The sequence below is a fragment of the Lupinus angustifolius genome, unplaced genomic scaffold (assembly GCF_001865875.1).
Source record: "Lupinus angustifolius cultivar Tanjil unplaced genomic scaffold, LupAngTanjil_v1.0 Scaffold_2_406, whole genome shotgun sequence".
In the NCBI taxonomy this organism is placed as follows: domain Eukaryota; kingdom Viridiplantae; phylum Streptophyta; class Magnoliopsida; order Fabales; family Fabaceae; genus Lupinus; species Lupinus angustifolius.
In genome coordinates this window covers 21,886-45,327 of record NW_017716813.1, presented here as the reverse complement: position 1 = coordinate 45,327, position 23,442 = coordinate 21,886, and the positions used below count along the sequence as shown (strand labels likewise).

Genomic DNA, 23,442 nt, shown 5'->3' with positions numbered 1-23,442 from the left:
GAAGGAAATATTTGAATAACTCTTAAACTATATTGTAACTAACCATAATAATGAATAAATATTGTTTCTTATACTATTTGGACTTATCTTCATCATATATCATATTTTATTTAACTTAATTAGACTCGTCACAATTTTTGTTTAAGAAATTACACTTATTTCTCTGTGTATTATATGTATATAACTAGATGGACTTATGTAAGTTAAAAAAGAAGAAATATTGTTTATATAATTTCACTAAAAATCAAGGTTTGTCAGTATAATTTACTCTTAATTTTTTCCATAAGTACTAAGAATACCCCCACCAATAATAATAACAGAAACTAATTGATACGAGAATATAAATGTGAACTTTATATTTCCTCATAAAACCATACTCATGCACAAGTCAAAAGAAAATAATAAAATAAATTAAATTCCTTTAGGAAACCTTACTTATGTTCCCCGTTTAACCGTATTGATTGCTATAATAATTGTTTATTTGTCTTTACAGCTTTCCAAAGCACATAGAATATGACCACAACATTTTCCTATTTCCATGACCCACCCATCTTTTTTATTTTCCTCAAAACCTTATATAAATAAATCCTCATTTCAACACTAATCACATTCATAAATTCCATAAAAAACTCTTACATGCCAACATGGACACACTTACACTACCTTCCAAATCAAGTCTTTCTCGTACAGACTCCATTCAATCGTTCACTGTACCCACTTCAGTCATCTCTTCACCAAAAGCTACACTAGGCTCTCACTTAGCTCGTCGCCTAGTTGAGGTCAGCACCATTATCAATACTATATAAGTATATATATAAGAATAATATGCACCAATATTCTTTTTACATATATGAGTTTTTCACTAATAACATATTATCTATTAATTATTATTGTCTTTTAATAAAAAATAAAACAGTAAAAGACGATATTTTTACTGTTTTATTTTTATTAATAGCATAATAATATTTATATATTGTTGGCGTAAGAATGTTTAAGGATGAATGATAGATAATCTATTGAAAATATATAAAATTCTTTTACTGCTTTGGATGCATACATTTTTTTCTTTCTCACTATGATATGGTATGATGGATAGACAATATAAAAAATTATACGTAAATAACACAATGCATTATATACCAGTTGGTTTATATTTATTTATAAAATAAAAAACTATTGTATTGGATGTGTATATATCTTTTTTCTCATATGTCATATGTGTTTAATTCAAAATATTTACGTAAAATTTATGGGTTGGTACAGATTGGAGTGACTGATGTATTCTCAGTCCCTGGGGACTTCAACCTGACGCTCTTCGACCATTTGATCGACGAGCCAGGGCTGAACCTCATCGGCTGCTGTAACGAGCTTAATGCTGGTTATGCAGCCGATGGGTATGCTCGGTCGAAGGGCGTTGGTGCTTGTGCTGTTACTTTCACTGTGGGTGGATTGAGTGTTCTCAATGCTATTGCTGGAGCTTACAGTGAGAATTTGCCATTGATTTGCATTGTTGGAGGACCAAATTCAAATGATTATGGGACTAATAGGGTTCTGCATCATACTATTGGGTTGCCTGATTTTAGCCAGGAGTTGAGGTGCTTTCAGACTATTACTTGCTTCCAGGTACCAACCAATCATTCTCAATGTGTTTTAAATTGTGGTTGTGGTCGTGATTACAACTGTTGTGGATACTGTGATTGTGTTCATTGCGGCGTGAATTATTTTTTGTGATTAGAAAAAATATTTTTGAATTTGATGTGGTCTGATACAGTTCAATGTGACCAGATGCGGCTGCATCATTGTGATTCATAGTGACAATGCAACATCGACAGTCATCGTGATATTGCAGTCCCATTACATGATGCGGCGGTCTGCAATTTAAATCACTGTCGATCTTCTTTTCTTTTTCTTTATATGGATTGTTATGAATTTTACAATATTTGGTCTTTTTTGTTTTGAAAGTGTGATTTGAAAAACTGGTCCAAGAGGATATATTTAAAGATGTGATTTGTAACTTTTTTAAATGTTCTTGTGCTTATATATGTGTTTTTGCAAAGTTTGGAATTTTAGGATGTAAGGTAATTCTTCATTCGGAAATGTGATTTTAACAACTTATTCAGAAAACTTTCATGATATGTAATAGTTTACCAGCAAAATATATGATATTGGTGCATGAAATTATGATGTGTGGCAGTAACTTATTCAATAAGTTGTTCAAATAAGATTAGATCAGATGACACCTTTTAGTTTCTCACACACATTATGCAATACACAGTCTTACTAGATAATGTGCCTTATAAGTGTTTTATATTGGAATTTTGACATTTTTTGGTGCTTGTGCTGATTCTTGAGATGAAATTGGATATGAATTTGTTGCTGTTTTTTGTGGATTGCTCTGTTTTTGTTTTGAAGTTTTTCTTATTTTTTTGTTTGATCCTAGATTATAACATGATGAGTTGTGGTAATATGGTTTTAGTAATTGGTAGTTTTGATTATAGGCTATGGTGAGTAATTTGGAAGTTTTTCATGAAACAATCTCAACCTCACTGATTTTTTGTTTTGGTGGTGGTTCAATGTAATTTTCAATTTTTCTGATATCAGTATTTCATGAAGTTTGGAAGTTAAAATGTTCTTTTGGTGATTGGTTTTGATGATAGGCTGTGGTGAATAACTTGGAAGATGCTCATGAGCAGATAGATACAGCAATTTCAACTGCACTGAGAGAAAGCAAGCCTGTCTACATAAGCATTGCTTGTAACTTACCTGGAATCCCTCACCCCACTTTCAGTCACGAGCCCGTTCCGTTCGCATTGAATCCCAAGTAAATTTCTTGAATTATTTTACACTAGTAATTGTTATGAATTTGAGGGTGAGCCACGATGCAACTATAATGTTGCCTGTTGTGACCTGGAGGGTAAGGCTTTGTACATGTGTCCGCCTTAAAACCCCACCAGATAGGAGCCGGCCACCTGTTTTTTTCCGCACATTGTTATTAATTGGTTTGTGAAGAATCCAGTAATTTTAAAAGCTAGTGCGTAGTCTTATCTGATCTTTTTTTCGTTTTTCGGCGTTTTTTAGATTGAGTAATCAGATTGGGTTGGAAGCAGCAGTGGAGGCTGCAGCAGAATTCCTTAACAAGGCAGTGAAACCAGTACTAGTGGGTGGTCCTAAACTGAGGGTGGCTAAAGCCAATGATGCCTTTGTTGATCTGGCAGATGCATCTGGTTATGCATTTGCTGTGATGCCATCAGCTAAAGGGCAGGTTCCGGAGCACCATCCGCATTTCATTGGAACTTATTGGGGTGCTGTGAGTACTGCATTCTGCTCTGAGATTGTGGAGTCTGCTGATGCATACCTGTTTGCTGGTCCCATTTTTAATGATTACAGCTCTGTCGGGTACTCGCTTCTTATCAAGAAAGAGAAGTCGATCATCGTTGAGCCTAACCGGGTTGCGATTGGGAACGGGCCTGCATTCGGGTGTGTGCTGATGAAGGATTTTCTCCAGGCACTTGCAAAACGTCTCAAGCACAACAATACTTCTTATGAAAATTACCACAGGATATTTGTCCCTAATGGGAATCCTTTGAAGGCTGAACCCAAAGAACCTCTGAGGGTTAATATTCTGTTCCAACATGTACAAAAGTTGCTGTCTGCTGAAACAGCTGTTATTGCTGAGACTGGTGACTCATGGTTTAACTGCCAAAAGCTGAATTTGCCAAAGGGGTGTGGGTAAGTAGCTTAGTGAATATGATTTTTTTTTTGTATCTATATTTTCCATCTTGTTTTTTCTTAGTGCTGATGAAAATGTTGGAAACAGGTATGAGTTCCAAATGCAATATGGCTCAATTGGATGGTCTGTTGGTGCAACTCTTGGCTATGCACAATCTGTCCCTGACAAGCGAGTGCTTGCTTTCATCGGCGACGGAAGCTTTCAGGCATGAACTTGCTTTCATTAGTGTCTCATGTCTATTAAGCCTTCACTGAAGACAATTCTTTTAACTGATTATGGTGTTTTTACCCTTTTGAACATGCTTTTCAGGTAACTGCCCAGGATATATCCACAATGCTGCGATTGGGGCAAAAGACAATAATCTTCCTGATAAATAATGGTGGATACACCATTGAGGTTGAAATTCATGATGGACCATACAATGTGATTAAGAACTGGAATTACACTGCTTTGGTTGATGCAATCCACAATGGTGAAGGGAAATGCTGGACCACCAAGGTGAGTTTTTTGATATAATAGTCACTCTTCAACTCTACATTTTGGTCAGTATACATAACACAAGTCTTCAACCTGGTCTCTATCATTGAAAAAGTTCAATACAGTCCACCTATTGCATTCTGGTGCTAGAGCCTGTAATCTTTATTCTCTAATAATATCTTGGTAGCCGTTCAATACTAACAGGGACATATGCACAATTGGCCGAACCCCGTTAACAAATTATCTTGTTTTCTTTTAGTTATTCTCTATGCCCTTTATTTTACTGCCTGTGGCCAACGCTACACAACGACCACTTCTGCTGCACCAACACTCCCGAAATGGACTAGTGCTAACATTGTATCCTTTGATGCATTTTTCTTTTCAGGTGTTTTGTGAAGAGGAGCTAGTTGAAGCAATTGCCACAGCAACAGGACCAAAAAAGGATAGTTTATGCTTCATTGAGGTGATTGTTCACAAAGATGATACCAGCAAAGAGTTGCTTGAATGGGGCTCAAGGGTCTCTGCTGCTAATAGTCGTCCACCTAATCCTCAGTAAACTAAGCTTCAGACTTTAGCCATTACCATATTTCTGGATTTGTCCATTATGTAATTGACTACCCTTTTGAGATATCCTTTTAAGGAATTTGCTTTTGTTAATGGCTTCAACATTTATGTACCTGAGTTCACTGGTTTCTGTATATTCCAGTCAAATGAGATAATAATATCCATCATTACTTTTTTGGGTTTGAAAAGAATATTTTTCTTGTTAATGCTATACTTGCTTCTAGATTCTTATGTTCAGTATCTTAGTTGGGTTGTGTTTGAAAAACACAAGCTGGTGAATTGACAATATGGTTGGACTATTAAGTTGAAAACTGCTACATATATGTGAACAACACTAGTCAAGCAATGAAACATGTGTCACATCAATGTAACTGTGATTTTTAATTGAAAAAGAGTGTAGATATTAATCCTTACACTAATGAATTGATAAAGACAAATACAGGGACTTCAACCGACTCTCAAACTATCTTCATTATTTTTGTCAAATTTTGGGCATGTTTCTAAAATATGACTATTCACACATATCTTTATTGAAAAATTGTGTATTTAAAAAAGAAAGATTATTATTCTTGATTTGGCACCAAAAGATGAGACTAGACATGGTGATGGGCACCAATAGCATAAAGATGCTTAGAGGTTGGAAGATAGGTTTATATTATTAAGAAACTATCATTCAACTTCAAAATAATAGTTAGTTACACCCATGAATGAATGATGATGCGTAATAAGATTTTTTGTTTCACATATGTTATTTTCTATTTTCAAAATTGTTAAACTTGATATATTCTTATGTGCCATTTCCTTATAGATTGATGCACCAAAACTTAGCAGTCGCGGTCAAGGTATTGCACCAACGTCCATCAAACTCGGACATTTTGTCACACCAAGGCTTACATTTCTCTAATAGAATCCAGGCCATTTGCACCAAGTTGAAAGCATTCCTCGGTCAAATGGCATTATGTGTCTTAGCCAAAGCCTTATTGACAACATCAATGATAGCGTGCCAAGGCCTTGTTCTCTCGGTCAATATTCGAGCCATCTTGGCCATCTTGGGTGGCATGACCGTGCAAATCTCATGGTCAAGAAGAAGGCTAGTATGGGTCAAATGTCCATGGTGAAGCTCAAGCTAAGCAAGGCACCTATGGCACACACCTACGATCAACGGCAAAGTCAACTATTGCTTAATCTCCAAGCAATCATTTTCTACATAATGATAATGTCATTATTGTTGTATTTCTATTTAGCAATTAGTTAAAAAGTAGTTAGGAGTTAGTTATGTTTCATTTTGCTATAAATAGATCTGTTTTGTATCTTCTGTGAATAAATCAATAAAAATCTCAAGATGTTTTTTATTCTTCTTTCCCCCCCTCATTTTCTCAATTGTGTGCATGAAGATGAGAGTTCCAATTTTAAGAAATTTGGTTATTTTTCGTTTCAAATTAGTCCTCTAAGTTGTTTTTCTTTTACATTGTTAGCCTAAAATCCATTTTTAGTATTAGAAAACTAACAACAAATTTTTCTTGATGCTTTTTAACTTAATGATACTAAAATTTTAGTTAAAAATTGAAACTGTTGTGAGGAAAATCTAGCGCTATAACTAAAATGAAACAAAGAAGTTTAATAACCAAACTAAAAAAGTAGTGGAAGGTATGAAACCTTAGAAAATATAAGATGTAAGTTATATGATTATAGATGACAATCCTTTCACTCATTGATTTGAAAAAGACAAATATATGCTCTCAGCCACAATGTAATTGACAAGCTTATTTAGACATTTTTTTTAAAATTGCTTGATTTATTTCCCAGAACTTATAGTTGAGATGATAAATGCCTAACTTGCTAAAAATTTACCAATTCACTATATATTTTATATAACTATAAGTCACAAGGCCTCTCACTCCATCTTGAGTGAAGTTATGTGAATAAGGACTTACCCTATAGTGTAAACTCTAACAGAGTATATGCAGCATATGATATTTCCCCAAATAATGTACTAACACACAAGAGGCACCAGAATTTTAACGTGGAAAACCTTCCCAAAGTGAGAAGTAAAAATCACGAGCACAAGCCAGTCAATCAAACTCCACTATAATCAAAATAAGAATACAATAGTATCTCCAAAATACAGCACAAAACGTGCTCAACAATACGGCATACAACAGAGCAACAAGCTTGAAAATGAGAACAAAAAAACCAGAAAAATAGTTGCTGTAACAGCTCGTTTTCTACCACCTCGAACGTCGTCTCACTGATCCAACCATTCAGAATGAAGTACTATAAGCTACGAACCTGCTGTCCAAATTTCAGCCCGATCCAACAATGAACGAACACGCAGTCACCAGTTTCCCACGGCTGCTCAGAGTTTCTGCGGGTTGAGTTTTCTTATATTCTCTCACACTTTTCAATTGCTTCTTTTTGCATAAATTGCCGTGACTACTTTGCCACATCTGACCCCTATTTATTAGGTTAAGTGGGACAAGTGGGCTTTGCCCAACTGAGTCTTTCTCCACATAGGAAGGGAGCCTAAACCCAACATATCTCCCCCTCACAATTATGTGGAGAGAATCGCCAAACCGGCGATCTCACAACAAGTTTCAAATTTCCACCTTGATAAGGCCTTAGTCATCATACCAACACCATTATCATCTGTGTGAACCTTAACCAATTTCAACAACCTAGTATCCAAAACATCACATATCCAATGATACCTCACATCAATGTGTTTGGACCTATAATGAAAAGTTGAATTCTTCCCAAGATGAATGACACTTTGACTATCACAAAATAACAAGTATTTGTCTTGGGCAAAACCAAGCTCCTGCAAGAATTTCTTCACCCAAAACAACTCTTTGAATACTTCTGTAATAGTAATGAACTCTGCCTCAGTAGTGCACAATGCAACACACTTTTGCAACTTGTATTGTCATGCTACAACTCCCCATGCAAACTTAATCAAGTAACCTGAAGTGACTTTCTGAAATCAATGTCTCCAGCCATATCAGAATCAGTATAGCCCACAAGAGTAAGTTTATCACCTCCAAAACAAATCCTCAGACTAGCACTAGCATAAAGATACCTCAAAATCCATTTCACAGCATTCCAATGCTCTCTACTTGGATTTGACAGAAATCTACTAACTGTACCAACAACGTGTGCAATATCTAGTCTTGTACACACCATTGCATACATCAAACTTCCCACAACAAATGCATAAGGAACTTGTTGCATATCTGATTTTTCAGCTTCATTTGAAGGATATTGTTTAGCACTCAACTTAAAATGAGTAGCAAGAGAAGTGCTTACTGCCTTAGCATTTTCCATCTGGAACTTCTGTAACACTCTCTTAATATAGTGTTCCTATGACAACCAAAGTTTATTTTCTTGCCTATCTCACACGATTCTTATACCAAGAATCTGCTTAGCAGCTCCTATGTCTTTCATGACAAATGACTTGCCTAGTTGCTACTTTAACCTGTCAATCATGGAAATATTTTTCCCAACAATAAGCATGTCATCAACATACAATTACAAGATGATAAGTCACCATCAACAAACTTTCTAATGAAGACACAATGATCAGAAGTAGTCTTCTTATAGCCTTGCTCACACATAACAGACTCAAACTTCTTGTACCATTGTCGTGGAGTCTGCTTCAAACCATATAGCCTCTTTCTCAGCCTATACATAGTCTTCTTTCTTTTCTACAAGAAAACTATCAGGTTGTTTCATATAAATCTCTTCCTTCAAATCACCATGAAGGGAAGCAGTTTTTATATCTATTTGCTCTACCTGCAAATCAAGAGTAGCAGCCAAACTCAATACAATTCTAATGGATGACATCTTTATCATGGGAGAAAAAATCTCACTGAAATCAACACATTTTCTCTGTCTAAAACCTTTAACCACCAATCTGGCTTTATACCTTGGAGATATAGAATTACTTTCTTGCTTCACCTTGTAAATTCACCCGTTTTCCAAAACTTTCTTCTCTTTTGGCAATTTGACCAATTCAAAAGTGTGATTATCATGCAAGGACTTCATTTCCTCTTGCATTGCATCCAACCACTTCTTCTTTTATTCATTCTTCATGGCCTCATGATAATATCCAGGTTCTCCTCCATCTGTCACAACAACATAGTCATCAGAAGGATACCTGGTAGATGGTTTCCTCTGCCTATTAGACATTCAAAGTTGAATTTGAGGTGGTTTAGGAGCATCACCAAGATTCTCATCTTGTGACATCACATGTCCATCTTCACCAATATCAATGGGAAAATCTAAATCATCTCCAAGTTGTTGATCACCAACACAATCATGTTGCTCACCATTTTGAATGTTATTCTCAATTGTATCCAAATCATGTATAGGCATCCAAAATGGATCAATATTAGACAATCTACTATCTTCCTCGAGTGTAGTCTTCTTCATCTTATCAATGTCTTTAATGGTTTGATATTCCATGAACTTCACATCACGACTTCTAACAACCTTTTTATCAACATGATCATATAACCTGTAGCCAATTCATCTTCACCATAACCAATAAAGATGCATTGCCTTGTCTTCACATCCAACTTGGACCTTTCATCCTTTGGAACATGCACAAATTTATTACAATGGAAGACTCGCAAATGATCATACCTGGCATTCTTGCTAAACCAAATCTTGTCTGGCACCTCATCATTCAGAGCAACTGCAAGACTAAGATTAATAACATGCACTTCCATGTACAAAGCCTCACCCCAGAAATGTTTAGGTAATTTTGCTTCAGAAAGCATGCACCTAACTCTTTCAACCAAAGTTATGTTCATCCTCTCCGCTAAGCCATTAAGCTGATGAGTCTTAGGAGGAGCCTTTTCATGTCTAATACCTTGCTGTTTGCAGTAAATATGAAATGGTCCACAATACTCACCACCATTGTCAGTATGAATGCATTTCAGCTTCTTTCCAGAATATCTCTCAACCAAAACATGGAATTGTTTGAAATTTTCAAGGATTTGGTCCTTTGTCTTCAAATCATAGACCCAAAGCTTCCTTGAACAATCATCAATAAAAGTAACAAAGTAAAGTGCACCACCAAATGACTTTACCTTCAATGGACCATAAACATCATAATGCACCAATTCAAGCAACTCTGACTTCCTTGAGGGGGGTGCTTCTTAAAGGATACTTTGGTCTGCTTACCAGCCATGCAATGAGAACATGCCTCCAACTCTGCACTCTTCAATCTTGGAAGTACATCCTTTTTGGATAAACAATTCAACCTTTTTTCACTGATATGGTTGAGTTTGCGGTGGCACAAAGAAGCTTCCATATCCATGGCATTCACACTTTCTTTAGCAACCAAAGCTTTTGTCCAATATAGTTTAGAAATTTTCTCCCCTCTAACCACAACCAAGTTACCTCTAGTGAGTTTCCATTTTCCAGAACCAAAATGATTATCATAACCACCACCATCAAGCATATACACAGAAATCAACTTGAAACGAACATCTGGAGCATGTTTAACTCCTCTCAACAACAAGTGCACTCAGGTATGCAAACCAATATCATCAATACCAACTACCTTTGACACACCATCATTACCAATCTTCAACACTCCAAAATCACCAGAAGTGTAAGATGTGAAGAACTCCTTCCTTGGCGTAACATGCAGTGTAGCACCACTATCAATTATCCACATACTCTCACCTAATACAAGATTAACCAAATCACAGTCTTGAAGAATAATAAGATCATCACAAGTAGTAGTAGTAACATGATCATCATCACCATGATTCTTCTCGTTTTATTTGCCCTTCTTGTCTTTGTTCTTCATTTTCTATTGAAAATGATTCTTCTATATGTGACCTGCTTTGTGACAATAATGATATTCCACATTCTTGTATCTGGACTTGGATTTACTTCTGCCATTTTCTCTATCACCTTTCTATGAATTCTCCCCCTGTTTTCAGTGACAAGCACCTCAAAATGAGATGAAGTACCATGTGCCTTCCTTATCATCTCCTCATTAATAATACTTCATTTTATACTCTCCAAAGAGACAATACCATCGAGGGCTGAATTTGTAATTGAAACTCGAAATGTTTCCCAAGAATATGATAGAGTATTTAGTAGCAATAGTCCCAACACTTCATCATCAAACTTGATACCCATTCTTAATAATTGATCAAGGACCCCTTGAAAATCATTCAAGTGATCTGAAATAGAAGCTCCCTCCTTGTACCTCAAATTTATCAAGGAATTCAACAAGTATAATTTATTATTCCATGATTTAGAAGCATACAAGGATTCAATTTTCTTCCATAAAGATTTTGCATTTTCCTCATTAGCAATGTGATTGTAGACATTGTCTTCTATATATTGTCGAATGAAACCACAAACTTGTTGATGTTGAAAACTCCAATCCTCATCAGACTTGGACTCTGGCTTCTCAGTAGCAAACACATGAATATGCAAATTCTTCACAAATAATAAATCTTTCATTTTTTCTTTCCACAAGTGATAGTTAGTGTTATTAAAACATATCATTCTATACGTATTTGCCTCCATCATTCAAGCAAGTCAAATAACCTCAAACCCCAAAGAGCTCTGATGTTACTCTGATGGGAAATTCAACACAATAACAATGTAAACTCTAACAGAGTATATGCAGCGGATAATAATTTCTCCAACTTGCTAGAATCTATGAGGAGCAATATCAAATAATGCAGTAACACACAAGGGACACCATCATTTTAACGTGGAAAACCTTCCCAAAGTGAGAAGTAAAAACTACGGGCACAAGTCAGTCAATCAAGTTCCACTATAATCAAAATAGGAATACAAAAGTGTCTCCAAAATACAGTACAAAACATGCTCAACAATACGACATACAACAGAGCAACATGCTTGAAAATGAGAACAATAAAAACCAGAAAAAATCAGAAAAATAGCTACTGTAACAGCTCATTTTTTACCCCCTCAAACATCGTCTCACCTATCCAACCATTCAGAATGAAGTACTATAAGATGTGAACCTGTTGTCCAAATTTCAGCCCGATCCAACTGTGAAAGAAGATGCAGTCACGAGTTTCCCACGGCCGCTCGAAGTTCCTGCTGGTTGAGTTTTCTTATCTTCTCTCACACTTTTCAATTGCCTCTTTTTGTATAAATTGTCTTGACTACTTTGTCACATCTGACTCCTATCTATTAGGTTAAGTGGAACAAGTGAGCTTTGCCTAAATGGGTCTTTCTCCACATAGGAAGAGAATCCAAACCCAACATACAGTAAGTAATTTCTCAAACTTGGAGAAATTCTTAATCCATTGTCAAACTATTTTCACATTTCTTCTCAAAATTCGGGTGCATTTTTTACACACACATGACACATCTTTGTTGAATAATTAGAAATGAAAGATTAGTGCACTTGATTTGGCAATAAAAGGTGAGACAGGAAAAGGTGATAGACACTATAAGTATAGAGATGCTTAATGATTGGATAGTATGTTTATATTATTAAGAAAATATTATTTTAGTTTGGAGTAAGAGTTTAAAATCTATCAAGATAAACATATTATTTACCCTTAATTTGTACTACTTTTGTTTGAGAGCTAATAATAATTAATATATAAATAATGGATGATTTACTGACAATATATAAAAAACATGCACTATCAATTTATATATATTAAATCTTATATTTATAAATGATCAATGATGTGTAATGATATAATTTTTTATAACAAAACTATTAGATTTGTCCTCTAAGTTATTTTTTGATTTCAAATTGTCTTATAAGATTTTATTTTGTTTCAAATGTTATTTAAATTATTTTATATGTTCAGATTCGTCTCCAAGTTACTTTTTTATGATAAGTTTAGAAACACTATAGTAGATATAAACTTTGAAAAGTGAACAAAAAGTTATAAAAATTTATGGTTGAGTGGATTGGTTGAGGTTGGCTGAATTATCAAGGTTCCGTAATGGGCCACCACATCATCTATGTAAGGAAATAAAACTTGTACTCAGATCTAATATATTATATGTAAAAACAAATATATTTATGTTTTTCGATGATTCATTTAAATTTAACTTTTAATTATAATCAAATTTTAATATATTTTCAAAATTTTATTACTTGTTTCTACATAAATACATTACAAATTTTTCTCCACCTTTTGATGCATCATGGCAAGGCTAATGTGGGGTTCCATTTGACATGTGATAAGGTCAACATGACATTCACTTAATGGAATTTCTAACTACAATGATTAAAATTAAAGTTTTAAACAAGGATCGATAAAAAAAATGTGAAGATTAACCTCAAAACTCGTGCAATTCTAAAAACTTAATTAAACATTGTAAAATAATGCATAGTGGTTAAAAAAAATAACAATTATTATATGCTAAATTTCTCACCATGTAAAAAACATTTCCTAATGATATGGAAGAGGTCATCATTTTGCTTTTGCAGAATTGCAGTTATTATAAAATAAAAATGATTCAACAAAACCACCATCATCTTTATAAATGCAATTTTAATCAATTCAATCTTTATCAATTTTTTATACTAACATGTTTTAGTGTTATTTGTTTTATAAACTTACATAAACAACATAAGAAGTGTGGCAAGCACGTTAGTACTTATAATAAAAACAGTTTAGTACAACAAAAGAAAATAAAAGGTTGATGTAATGTTTCATATAATATATGTAAGACCTATATGTCATTCAATTAATAGATATTTCTAATGAAAACCAAAACTTTTAAACATCTAAGCAACCACTTGTAAAATAAAATATAGCCAATTTACTTATTTGACTTATGAGTACTAATTTTTTTAAAGGAAATAAAAACTTAATTAAATCTCACATAAATAATGCATGGTGATTAATCTTTAAATTTTTTAATTACATTATTTTATTTATTAATACAAATTTGAATTGAAATAATAATGAAAATTTACCTACTCTAAGAGTAAGTTTTTAAAACTTCTTCTCCATTATAGCCATCAATATTATGGATATATAATGATTCAAATCTACTGACTAATTCAATTAAGATCAGAAGTATTCTAGTAATAATATTAAATGGAGAAAGTCATGTAAAAGTGGGTAACACGACAAACATTTTTCTATTAAGATTTAAGCACTAACTCATTCTTCTTCTTCTTCTTCTTCATACAACATTTCATACCCAAAACGCACCGTTTCAACATCACTGGAACGAGAAGTGGCATGTTTATGGAGAAACGAGAAGTGAGTGGTGTTGATGATAGACCCATGATCAATATCATTGTTACTCTTGCTTCTTCCAATCATCACATTTACCTCCCACCTCAATCAACTTTCTGTGATTCTCTCTCCCTCTTCAAAACATGCCTTTTCGTTTAATTTCATTCTTCTTGTTTTTGGAATTCAATGCGGTGATTTTTTTGATGATGTGTGCTTATTAAAGGGGTAAACTTTTGAAATTTATGCATTTGGGTTGCCAATTGAGGGTGTGTTTCAGCTTAATTTTTCGTTTATTTATAAGCTATTTTGAATTAAGCTAAAAAATAAAAAAAAAGCTTATTTTTTTTATAAGCTTCTCCGACAAGCTTGTTAAGTAAGTTAAAAAAACCTGACAAGAAGGAAGGTCATAAGCTATTTTCATAGCTATGCTTATAAGCCCAAATAAGATTTCTCTAAGTGCTTGTAAACTGCACTCTATATGTTATAACTTATGAATGCAATGCTTTTTATTTAGAATTTAATATCTATACACCGAAAGTAATACAAATCAATCGATGTGCTAACTACTCATTCAAGTGCATGACTACTCATAACGTAAGGCTTTATACTACTAGAACTGAAATGTACCTTTTGACCAACATTTTTGTGTGTAGTGATGTAAGGGCCCACGGATCACCAGAACTGAATCAAACTACATTGTTTTATGATATTGACTGTTTCTTCATCTGGAATATGCGTGAGGAAATTAGTGCTTGTCTTAGTTAGAACTTCCATTGTTTTATGTCTTAACTTAGTCTTTTTTGGGTTTTGTCTTAACTGAGTCTTTAATAACAGGGGATGTTAAGAAGCTACTTGCACACAAAACTGGTTTACCGCCCGAAGAGCAACGAATCTTCTTCAAAGGAAAGGAAAAGGATAACGAAGAGCATTTGCACATTGAGGGTGTGAAGGACAAATCAAAGCTTTTGCTTTTGGAGGACACTTATAACAAAGAGATAAAACTTGAGGAAATTAGAAAACACAATGATATGTTAAAAGCTTCTGAAGCTGTTGCTGGAGTCAGAGCAGAGGTGGACAAGCTCTCTGATAGGGTGAGCCCAGTGTTTTAAATATCGGTTTCAGTCACAATTGCGATCACAGTTGCAGACTCACAGTTATTGTAATTGCGGTCATTGTGATACAGTTTGCGGCCGTTGCTGTGTGAATTATTTTGTGATTAAAAAATATTTTTGAATTCGATGCGGCCTGTACTGCGGTCCGATGCGATCACATCATTGTGATTCGGTGTCACACCGCAATTGCGATGTGATGAAGTTGCGACGGTCACTGCAACCGCAATATTGCAGTCGCATGACGTGATGCGGTCTGCAATTTGAATCATTGGGTGAGCCTGTTTTTCTCTTGAGTTTTTGTTATAGAAAGAACCATAGTCACTTGATACGTGGTTCTCTTTGGTACGAGTGCGGGTACATAGTATGCGGTACATACCTTGTCAAATCTAGTACGTTAGGGGTATATTCAATATGATTTCTATAGCTCTCTACATAGTCATTACTAGTGCTCGTTCTTGTAGGTTTGAATCAATTTTTGGTTCACCATAGGAGAAATACCCAAGTATAAAATTCTTTCTTGTTTGTTGTAACTTATTTATGTAAGTGAGTGTAGATTACCAATTATTATTCTTTTCTATTAAACTGTGGGTAAAAATTCGGTTCGTTCCTTGAAGGGAACCGGTTTGCAAAAGAACCACAAATTGGTATGAGAGAACCAATTCGCTGTTTGCTACCAAAATAAGAGAATTGTGTTTCATCGGAAAGAACGTGACAATGATGATATGACTGATTTTAATTGTGCAGGTTTCTGCCTTGGAAGCTGCTGTGGATAGTGGGATAAGGGTTTCGGACAAAGAGTTTATTGTGTCCACAGAGTTGTTTATGAGACAGTTGCTAAAACTTGATGGTATTGAGGCTGAAGGTGAAGGGAAGTTGCAGAGAAAAGCCGAGGTAGTATAGGTGTTAAAGTTGATAATTTGAAATATAAGCTATTTCTCTGTTAGTTAGTGTTCTTATTTTCATGTTCACACAATCCACTATGATTGTTAATTGGTATCCTATGCACCATGATACATTGTACTTCAACATATATCTTTAGATCAGTTTTAATTGATGCAATCTTGCTCAATATTGGCTGTGGCAAGTTATGATTCAATGTTGTTTTAACCAAATAGTATCTATTTATGTTAGATTTTTATTATACTTGCAATTGATAGACTGGATTAGAGAGCGAGAAATGAATAATAATATAGCAAATAGTATTTACGTTAACTTAGAAAACAATGTGTATTTTGTTGGTAACCATTGCAATTCATAATAGATTAGATATCTGACAAAGGTTTATCATTCATAAACCCCTCTGCATGAATTGCTTTAAAAAATACTGGTGTTTTTTAGCTGATATTTTTTTAACTTATGATACATTTACCACTTATGCATAAAATTTCTTAGCTAGCATATTTTGAAATAAACCACTAGAAAACTGAGTTAGTTTGTTGTAGTCCTGGTTCCTGTTGCATTTCTGGAGATTGATTTTATGAATGCTAATCGGCGTTGCTGGTCAACTAATGACACTTTTGTTGTCATGGACACTAGTTGCTTGGTAATGTTAATGTGTTGTTCTGGAATGAGTATAGTTCTTGCTGCATTCTTGCCTTCGAAACCTTTCAAATTTCATAACAAAATACTTTATGCTGGTAGAGACATAGTTGCATTTTCCATTCCTCTCTATTATCTACCTTTCCCTTCAAACTTACCACTACAGTATACCACAACTGCAAGTATCTATTTCCTTAACAAACTTTGAGCTGCACTATGCTAAATCCATATGTGAATTCTTGTCATACCAGCTACCATGAACTATGCTAGTTACCGGTTTTGATGTGTTGAGAGTTGAAACTCGGGTAGCTTTTGGTGTCCAGACAGAAAATTAACATAACGGGATGTTCTGTTCTTTGGTTCTTCTACCCCTTTCCGTGGAACCCAAATTTTGATTTTAGTCTTTTATCATGTCATGTTTTGTTAATAGAGTGCACAAAACACAGAACAAAATCCACATGTTCTATTTTGTCATGTTCCTACATCTCTAGGTAACTTGAAATAGGCTTTTTTTTTGACAATATCAGTTACTTTCTCAACACTCTCCCCCTCCCCTCTTTAACTTGGAGTTAAAGGATGCATTCTTGTTTGTTTAAGTATTGTGCATGATGGTGGATTATATATGCATAATCTTTTGTTACAGTCTCTCTGCTTACAGGGGTAAGGCTGCATACATCTACCATTTCTATACCCCACTAAGTAGGAGTCTCGTGCAGTGGACTACCTTTTTTTGCATTATCTATAATTGCAGTATATTTCCACATCATCATTGAACTTTTCCACATCGAACAGGTGCGGCGTGTGCAGAACTTTGTGGATACATTAGATTCTCTGAAGGCAAAAAACTCCAACACTTTAAGCAAAAGTGGTAAAACTATCTCAGTAAGTACACAATGGGATACCTTTAACAATGGAATGAGAAGCTTGAATGCCCCAACCACAACCTCATCTTCAACAAATGTAACAAATGACTGGGAACAGGTTGATTAGCCTTTATATACAAAGAGTGGGGATCAACTTACTCGTAAGTTTTTTAAACTTACTCCTCATCCTAGCCATCAATTTTATGAACATCTAATGGTTTTGATCTACCCACTAATTCAAACCATTGAATTTATCTAGAATTGATGGTCAGGATGGAGAAAAACTTACTCTTGGAGTAAGTGAATCTCTCCCCATATATAAATTGTTGTGTAGCATTAATAAATTATAATGCATGTACAATACCATATTTTTAGCCTTGATTCTTTCTTCATTGAAGGTTCATTTTTGTTGTATGCTTATGACATTATAAGTTATCATTTGAATGACATAAGAAGCATACTTTGAAATTTGATTTAGGGACATACAAGAAAATGGAGAATAATCTGGGTACTCCTTGTGCATAAAATGATTTGTGGAAGTTATATGAACTTGTTATGAGTTTTAATTTAATTACAGTTGACACTTGTCACATTTTATACTAATACTTGATTTACACTAACTTCTCATGATATTTAGTTGAAAGGGATAAGTTTAATAGCTTAATATCTATATACTACTATTGTAAAAATTTATATATTCAATACATCATTAATCATTTATTTATGTTACTCTTACATTTAAAAGTTAAGTCAATGATGATCAAATATCAATTGTGGATGATACAATGATAATGTAAAATTGGTAGTTCTAATGACAAGGGAGTTTCATGTAATTTTGGTCTAATTAAGTTAGAGGGGAGCTCAATCTAATTTGTTATCCATTCATTCTAGATTCTAAATCAAAATCAAATTTAGATGTATCATTATTTGAGATACAATATTCTCAACCATTTTATCACATAATTATTTAGACTCGTGTACTTTAACCTCTTATTTAAAACCTTACCATCATTCATATAGGTGTGAAATTATGGAGTATAAATAGAACTACTCTTCCAAGTAATTTATCTTTGTTTGAATTAATTTAGCAACCTATTTTTTTAATATTAACTATAATTAATTCATTAGTTCAAAATCGAGACAAACATAACTTTTGTAGGTATAGATCGAACAAGTATTAGTGATATTATATGATTAAAGAAATAAGGAAAAATATGGTATCACAAATATCTGAGACAGTACTATGATGATTGACTTGCCTTAAAGTCCAAATAGGCTGCTCTAATAAGATAAGTGAATGGTTCACAAATTTAAAATCTTTTTGGAATAGTACTATAATATTTTATTTTATTTCGGTTTGAAAAAATTGAGAAATGTTAATTCAATATAATTATACATATTTATTAAATATATAGAATTTTGCACTTATATATAATTTTATATTATAGATAATTATTAATTATGTGTGATTGAACAATTTAATTGTTTGAAACAAATAAACTTAATATGAGACTTTTTCTTCTGATTTGATTTCTGACTCAGGTTTCACAACATTTCAAAAACTACTAGTGAAGGTATAAGTTGTTAGCAACTCACAAGGTTTAAATTTGCATTCTCATTCATTTTTTGGGTAGATTCATCCCATAACTTTATAATGAACAAAAGCATAGCCATAATATAATGATCCCAAAACTTGATATTTTGTTATGAAAATCAGAATTCTCCTTACACCGTCCATATGGTCATTGCAAATTGCTAATCATATTATACATAGATCAACTTAATCTACAAATATGTATGAGCAAAGCAGCACAAACATGACACAATCACAACCTATACTTTGTGACTCATAAATTTATGGTCACACCTCTAGCACCATTAACATAAGGTGATGGAGAATGACTAATGTTCAAGGAACCATGCCTAGTCGGGTCATATTTCTCTCCATCACCCCAAAGAGCATACGCTTCCTCGCCGTGGACCGCATCGTCTCCGATCTCTAGCTCCTCCTCCGGCATCCTCAAGGGTATAAACAATTGTATGGAAAGGAGAATGATGGTGGTAGAGACCAAGTTCCATGCAATAACAAATAATGCTGCCACTAATTGCTTTAGGAATTGCATAGCACCATCTCCACCATAGAATGCACCCCTTGAATTGGTAACTGGCAACATGAGTCTACAAAGGGATGGTTCTGCTAAGAGACCTGTGAGGAGACCACCTAAAAGGCCAGCCACAGCATGTGTGTGAAATACACCAAGGGTGTCATCTACCTGAACATAATAAAGTTACCAAATTGTAATCACAAATGTACAATGATAAAAATAACACATGCAAATAAATTAAATTACACACTAACAAAAAAAGTAATTAGGACAAAAGTTGGGTTGATGGTGATTTATTATTTTAGGAGTAAATATTCATTTCAGTTTCTTATATTTTTTGATCTTATCAGTTTGGTCACTCAAAAATTGACAAACTTAAAATGGTCTAAAATTTTTCAAATGATGGTCAAATTAGTCATTTTTAGCATGTTTTATAAAATTTGATAGTGATTAATTTGACCATAAAAATGACTAATTTAACCCACATTTGGATTTTTTGGGACCATTTTGGGTTTTTCAATTTTTGAGGAATTAAACTAGTAAGATCGAAAAACATTAGAAAATGAAGTAAATTTTATTCTTATTTTAATAAAAACAGAGCATCTAAAACAACTCATCAATAAAAATATTATGATGGAAGGGCTTAATAAAATTAGTGGATGAATTAAAATAAAATAGATTTGTATGCAGAGTGTTGTTTTTTTTTTAAATTCTCTTAACTAAATAATACTACTAGTTAGCTACACCAAAAATACTACTGGTTACACATATTCATGTGACCTAGAAAAGTTTTAGTTTGTAACTAATCGGAAGAATTTAAAATACCTAGTATAAATTAAAGGTATTTTTAGTGTGGTCTACCATCTACATGTTAAAGAATCCATTAATCACAAACAATTTGTTTTTGTAGAAAATAATCAAAATATAGTTATTATTTTTGTAAGGTGAGATATGCTATGTTTATATGAAAACATGATTTTAATGGATTTTTTGATATGAATTACGAAATGCACTGATTTTTTATATTAAAACTAGATGAATAAATAAAGGTTTGTGTTAATTTGTACCCTAATCCAAATTCACTAGTTTTTATAGTACTAAATGCATCATTTTTCAAAATAATTTTGTTAGCTGAAATAATATCTTAGAGACACTCATAACCTAAAACACTCAAAATAATTTTAATGGCATCCCAATTGGCAGTCTTATTAGCTGGCAAGAAATAATTGAGTAATTTAATATTTTTATTTGTATAGTTGAAAATTTGATGGTGTGATAGTGATATTTGAGGACTTTGAAATATAAAAACCATCATGCTTAGAAGAAAATGTTGTAAAGCAATTATAGTACGGGGAAGGAATCTATTAAACATTGAAAGATTATCATAAATTTTCCAGAACCTCAATTATGTTCTAGAAGAAGAAAAATAATGTAATATCATATGACAAATTTTAACAAACAAAACCATGATATAGTTTTCATACATAAAATTCCAATAAAGTCCACACCCACCTAATTTATTTTACTTTTACAAAAACTTCTAGTAGGCAAAAAGAAACAAGTGGTTAGAATAATTAACATATGATCCTATGACTTTGGTCAACTTTTCTAATATTGAATGAGAATTAACAAAACACATGCACACATGTACACATCAAAATTGACCCCAAACTTAAATTAGGTTTAAAAGTGTCAAAGTCCTGTTTGAAGAGAAAAGGAACTAGATAATGTTTCTTGGTCCCCAAATTTAAGGACTTATATATATTATCTTTTTTAATTAATTGGATATTTTTATATGTTGTAAGATTAATAAATTATGATCAAAGTGTCCTAATAAGTATTACACTAAATTACCTTTTGCAAAAGGCTTGACTTTTTGTGAAGAATCATCATGGAGACCCAAGGAATACTCCCAGATAATATTCCCATCACTATAGCAGCCCATGATTGCACAACACCTGCAAGTTGTAGTCACGTTCCCACATATCAATTGTCAACAAAGACTGCTTCTATATTTGGCACTAAATGTTGATATGCACCACTTCATATGAGAAAAACATGGAAGAAACAAAACTACACAATCATGTACATGAGTTAAATGTTTTATTACAACTTAGTCATAAAATGTGACCAACAACTAAAAAAAAAATCAAACTTTCTCCATCTACTCTAAGAAATGCATACCTGCACCAGGGGTAATGCATACAAGTCCAGTCATCATGCCCTGAACAGCTCCGATCACCGATGGTTTCCCGAAAAAGGCGACGTCGAGGGAGGTCCAAACAAGGAGGCTAGTAGCTGCACAAATGTTTGTATTCAATACAGCAATAGAAGATATCATGTTTGCTGCATATGGTGCTCCACCATTAAACCCTGACCATCCCATCCATAGTAATCCAGCACCTGCAAGCATTAGCAACACATTGTTTGGTGGAAACCTTTCCCTATCACTTTTCACTCTTGGTCCAACCTGCACACATATGGCTTTTAAGTTTCACTTATTTGATTTGTTAATAAAAAAAGAAATGAATAAATGAGATTGAATATAACTTAATTTGTTGATGAGTGAGTCAACATTCAATGTGTAAAAGGTAATGTAGTTCTAAACAAGTGTGAGATATGAACATTTTCCAAAATCAACAATGATATTCTCTGTCACTTTTTTTCTTTAAGTGGAGTATATGCCGCTCCTCTCAATAAGTGTTGCTCTTAGGAATCAAACTCTCAATCTTTTGGTTTTTTTTTGGAAATTTATCGAACCTTACATTACTAGACCAACGTCTTAACTTTTGGATAAAAATATTATCATGTTAGAATCTATCATAGTGAGTTGTATGGTCTACTAATTATATTTAAAAAAGTTGATTTTTTCTCTGCAATGAGACCATATCCAAATAAAGAAATAAAAAGTTAGCATGGAAATTCCCATGAGCTAAAGGAAGCAAAAATAGAAAATTGGGAGTTTATGTTATGTACCCAATAAGCAGCAGTGAAACCAGCAATTCCAGAAGAGAGGTGAATAACATAGCCACCAGAGTAATCAATAACACCCCAATGGTAAAGAAAACCACCACCCCATAAACTAAAAGCACCAACAGTATAAGAAAATATTAACCAAAGAGGCACAAAAGCCATCCAAGCCTTAATATTCATTCTTCCAAGCACAGACCCAGCCAACAAAATAAGAGTAATAGCAGCAAAAGTGAATTGAAAATACACAAGTGAAGCCATAGGGAAAAATGGTTCTTCAGCTAGGCTCTCAACTGTGCCATTTTTATAGAAGTGTAAACTTTCAGGAACTTTAGCTCTTCTTATAAGGAACTTTTGGCCTAGTGCTGGTGCACCTTTGCCCCAAAAGGGTAAGAGTTTATCACCAAAAGCCATTCTATAAGCCACAAGTACCCAACATATGAGAACTGCTGCAAAGGCATAGAGTGCCATAAAAGCTGAATTCACAGCCCATTTTTTCTTGACTATGCTTGCATAAAGGATCACAAGTCCTGGCATGCTTTGAAGACCTACAAGTGTAGCTGATATCATTTGCCATGAGTTGTCTCCTTTGTTTAACCAATCAGGTGATACTGGACTTGGAAGGTATGCTGTGGGAGTAGCCATGGCAACTGTTTTTGGTTCAAGAGTTTTCAACTTTTCACAATTTGGTTTCTTTAAATTTGTTGCTATAAATTTATATATCTATCCAACTCAACAAAGATCAACCGTTCAGAGCAGTGTCGTGAAACCTGAGCCGGACGTCAAACCGATAGAGGTCCCGTATTAGGTTTAACCGGTTTAAATGGTTAAACCGTCCGGTCTGACCGGGTGATTTCATACAATATT

General features: G+C 33.7%; 3 protein-coding genes across 5 annotated transcripts; 2 read left to right on the top strand and 1 right to left on the bottom strand.

Annotated features, from left to right (window-relative positions):
* The first annotated feature begins 629 nt into the window (after positions 1-629).
* Positions 630-18,231, top strand: LOC109337231 (pyruvate decarboxylase 2-like). Of its 2 annotated transcripts, XM_019574155.1 has the most exons (8): positions 630-779; positions 1,264-1,623; positions 2,658-2,821; positions 3,079-3,729; positions 3,818-3,935; positions 4,040-4,228; positions 4,593-4,766; positions 18,202-18,231. In XM_019574155.1, the coding sequence occupies exons 1-7, from the start codon at positions 645-647 to the stop codon at positions 4,761-4,763; spliced, it is 1,788 nt and encodes a 595-aa protein (XP_019429700.1). In that variant the 5' UTR covers positions 630-644; the 3' UTR covers positions 4,764-4,766; positions 18,202-18,231. The 2 variants fall into 2 exon arrangements, with proteins under 2 accessions (XP_019429700.1, XP_019429699.1); XM_019574154.1 differs by lacking the exon at positions 18,202-18,231 and having other exon boundaries at positions 4,593-4,941.
* LOC109337232 (ammonium transporter 2-like) lies at positions 7,927-23,282 on the bottom strand. 2 transcript variants are annotated; one of them, XM_019574157.1, is made up of 5 exons: positions 22,582-23,282; positions 21,790-22,075; positions 21,460-21,563; positions 19,340-19,773; positions 7,927-7,937 (listed from the first exon to the last, which is right to left on the bottom strand). In XM_019574157.1, the coding sequence occupies exons 1-4, from the start codon at positions 23,218-23,220 to the stop codon at positions 19,348-19,350; spliced, it is 1,455 nt and encodes a 484-aa protein (XP_019429702.1). In that variant the 5' UTR covers positions 23,221-23,282; the 3' UTR covers positions 7,927-7,937; positions 19,340-19,347. The 2 variants fall into 2 exon arrangements, with proteins under 2 accessions (XP_019429702.1, XP_019429701.1); XM_019574156.1 differs by lacking the exon at positions 7,927-7,937 and having other exon boundaries at positions 19,184-19,773.
* Positions 13,893-17,970, top strand: LOC109337233 (BAG family molecular chaperone regulator 4-like). Its single transcript, XM_019574158.1, has 4 exons — positions 13,893-14,104; positions 14,821-15,077; positions 15,843-15,989; positions 17,430-17,970. Exons 1-4 carry the CDS (start codon positions 13,990-13,992, stop codon positions 17,625-17,627), a joined length of 717 nt encoding a protein of 238 aa, XP_019429703.1. The 5' UTR covers positions 13,893-13,989; the 3' UTR covers positions 17,628-17,970.
* Positions 23,283-23,442: the final 160 nt, after the last annotated feature.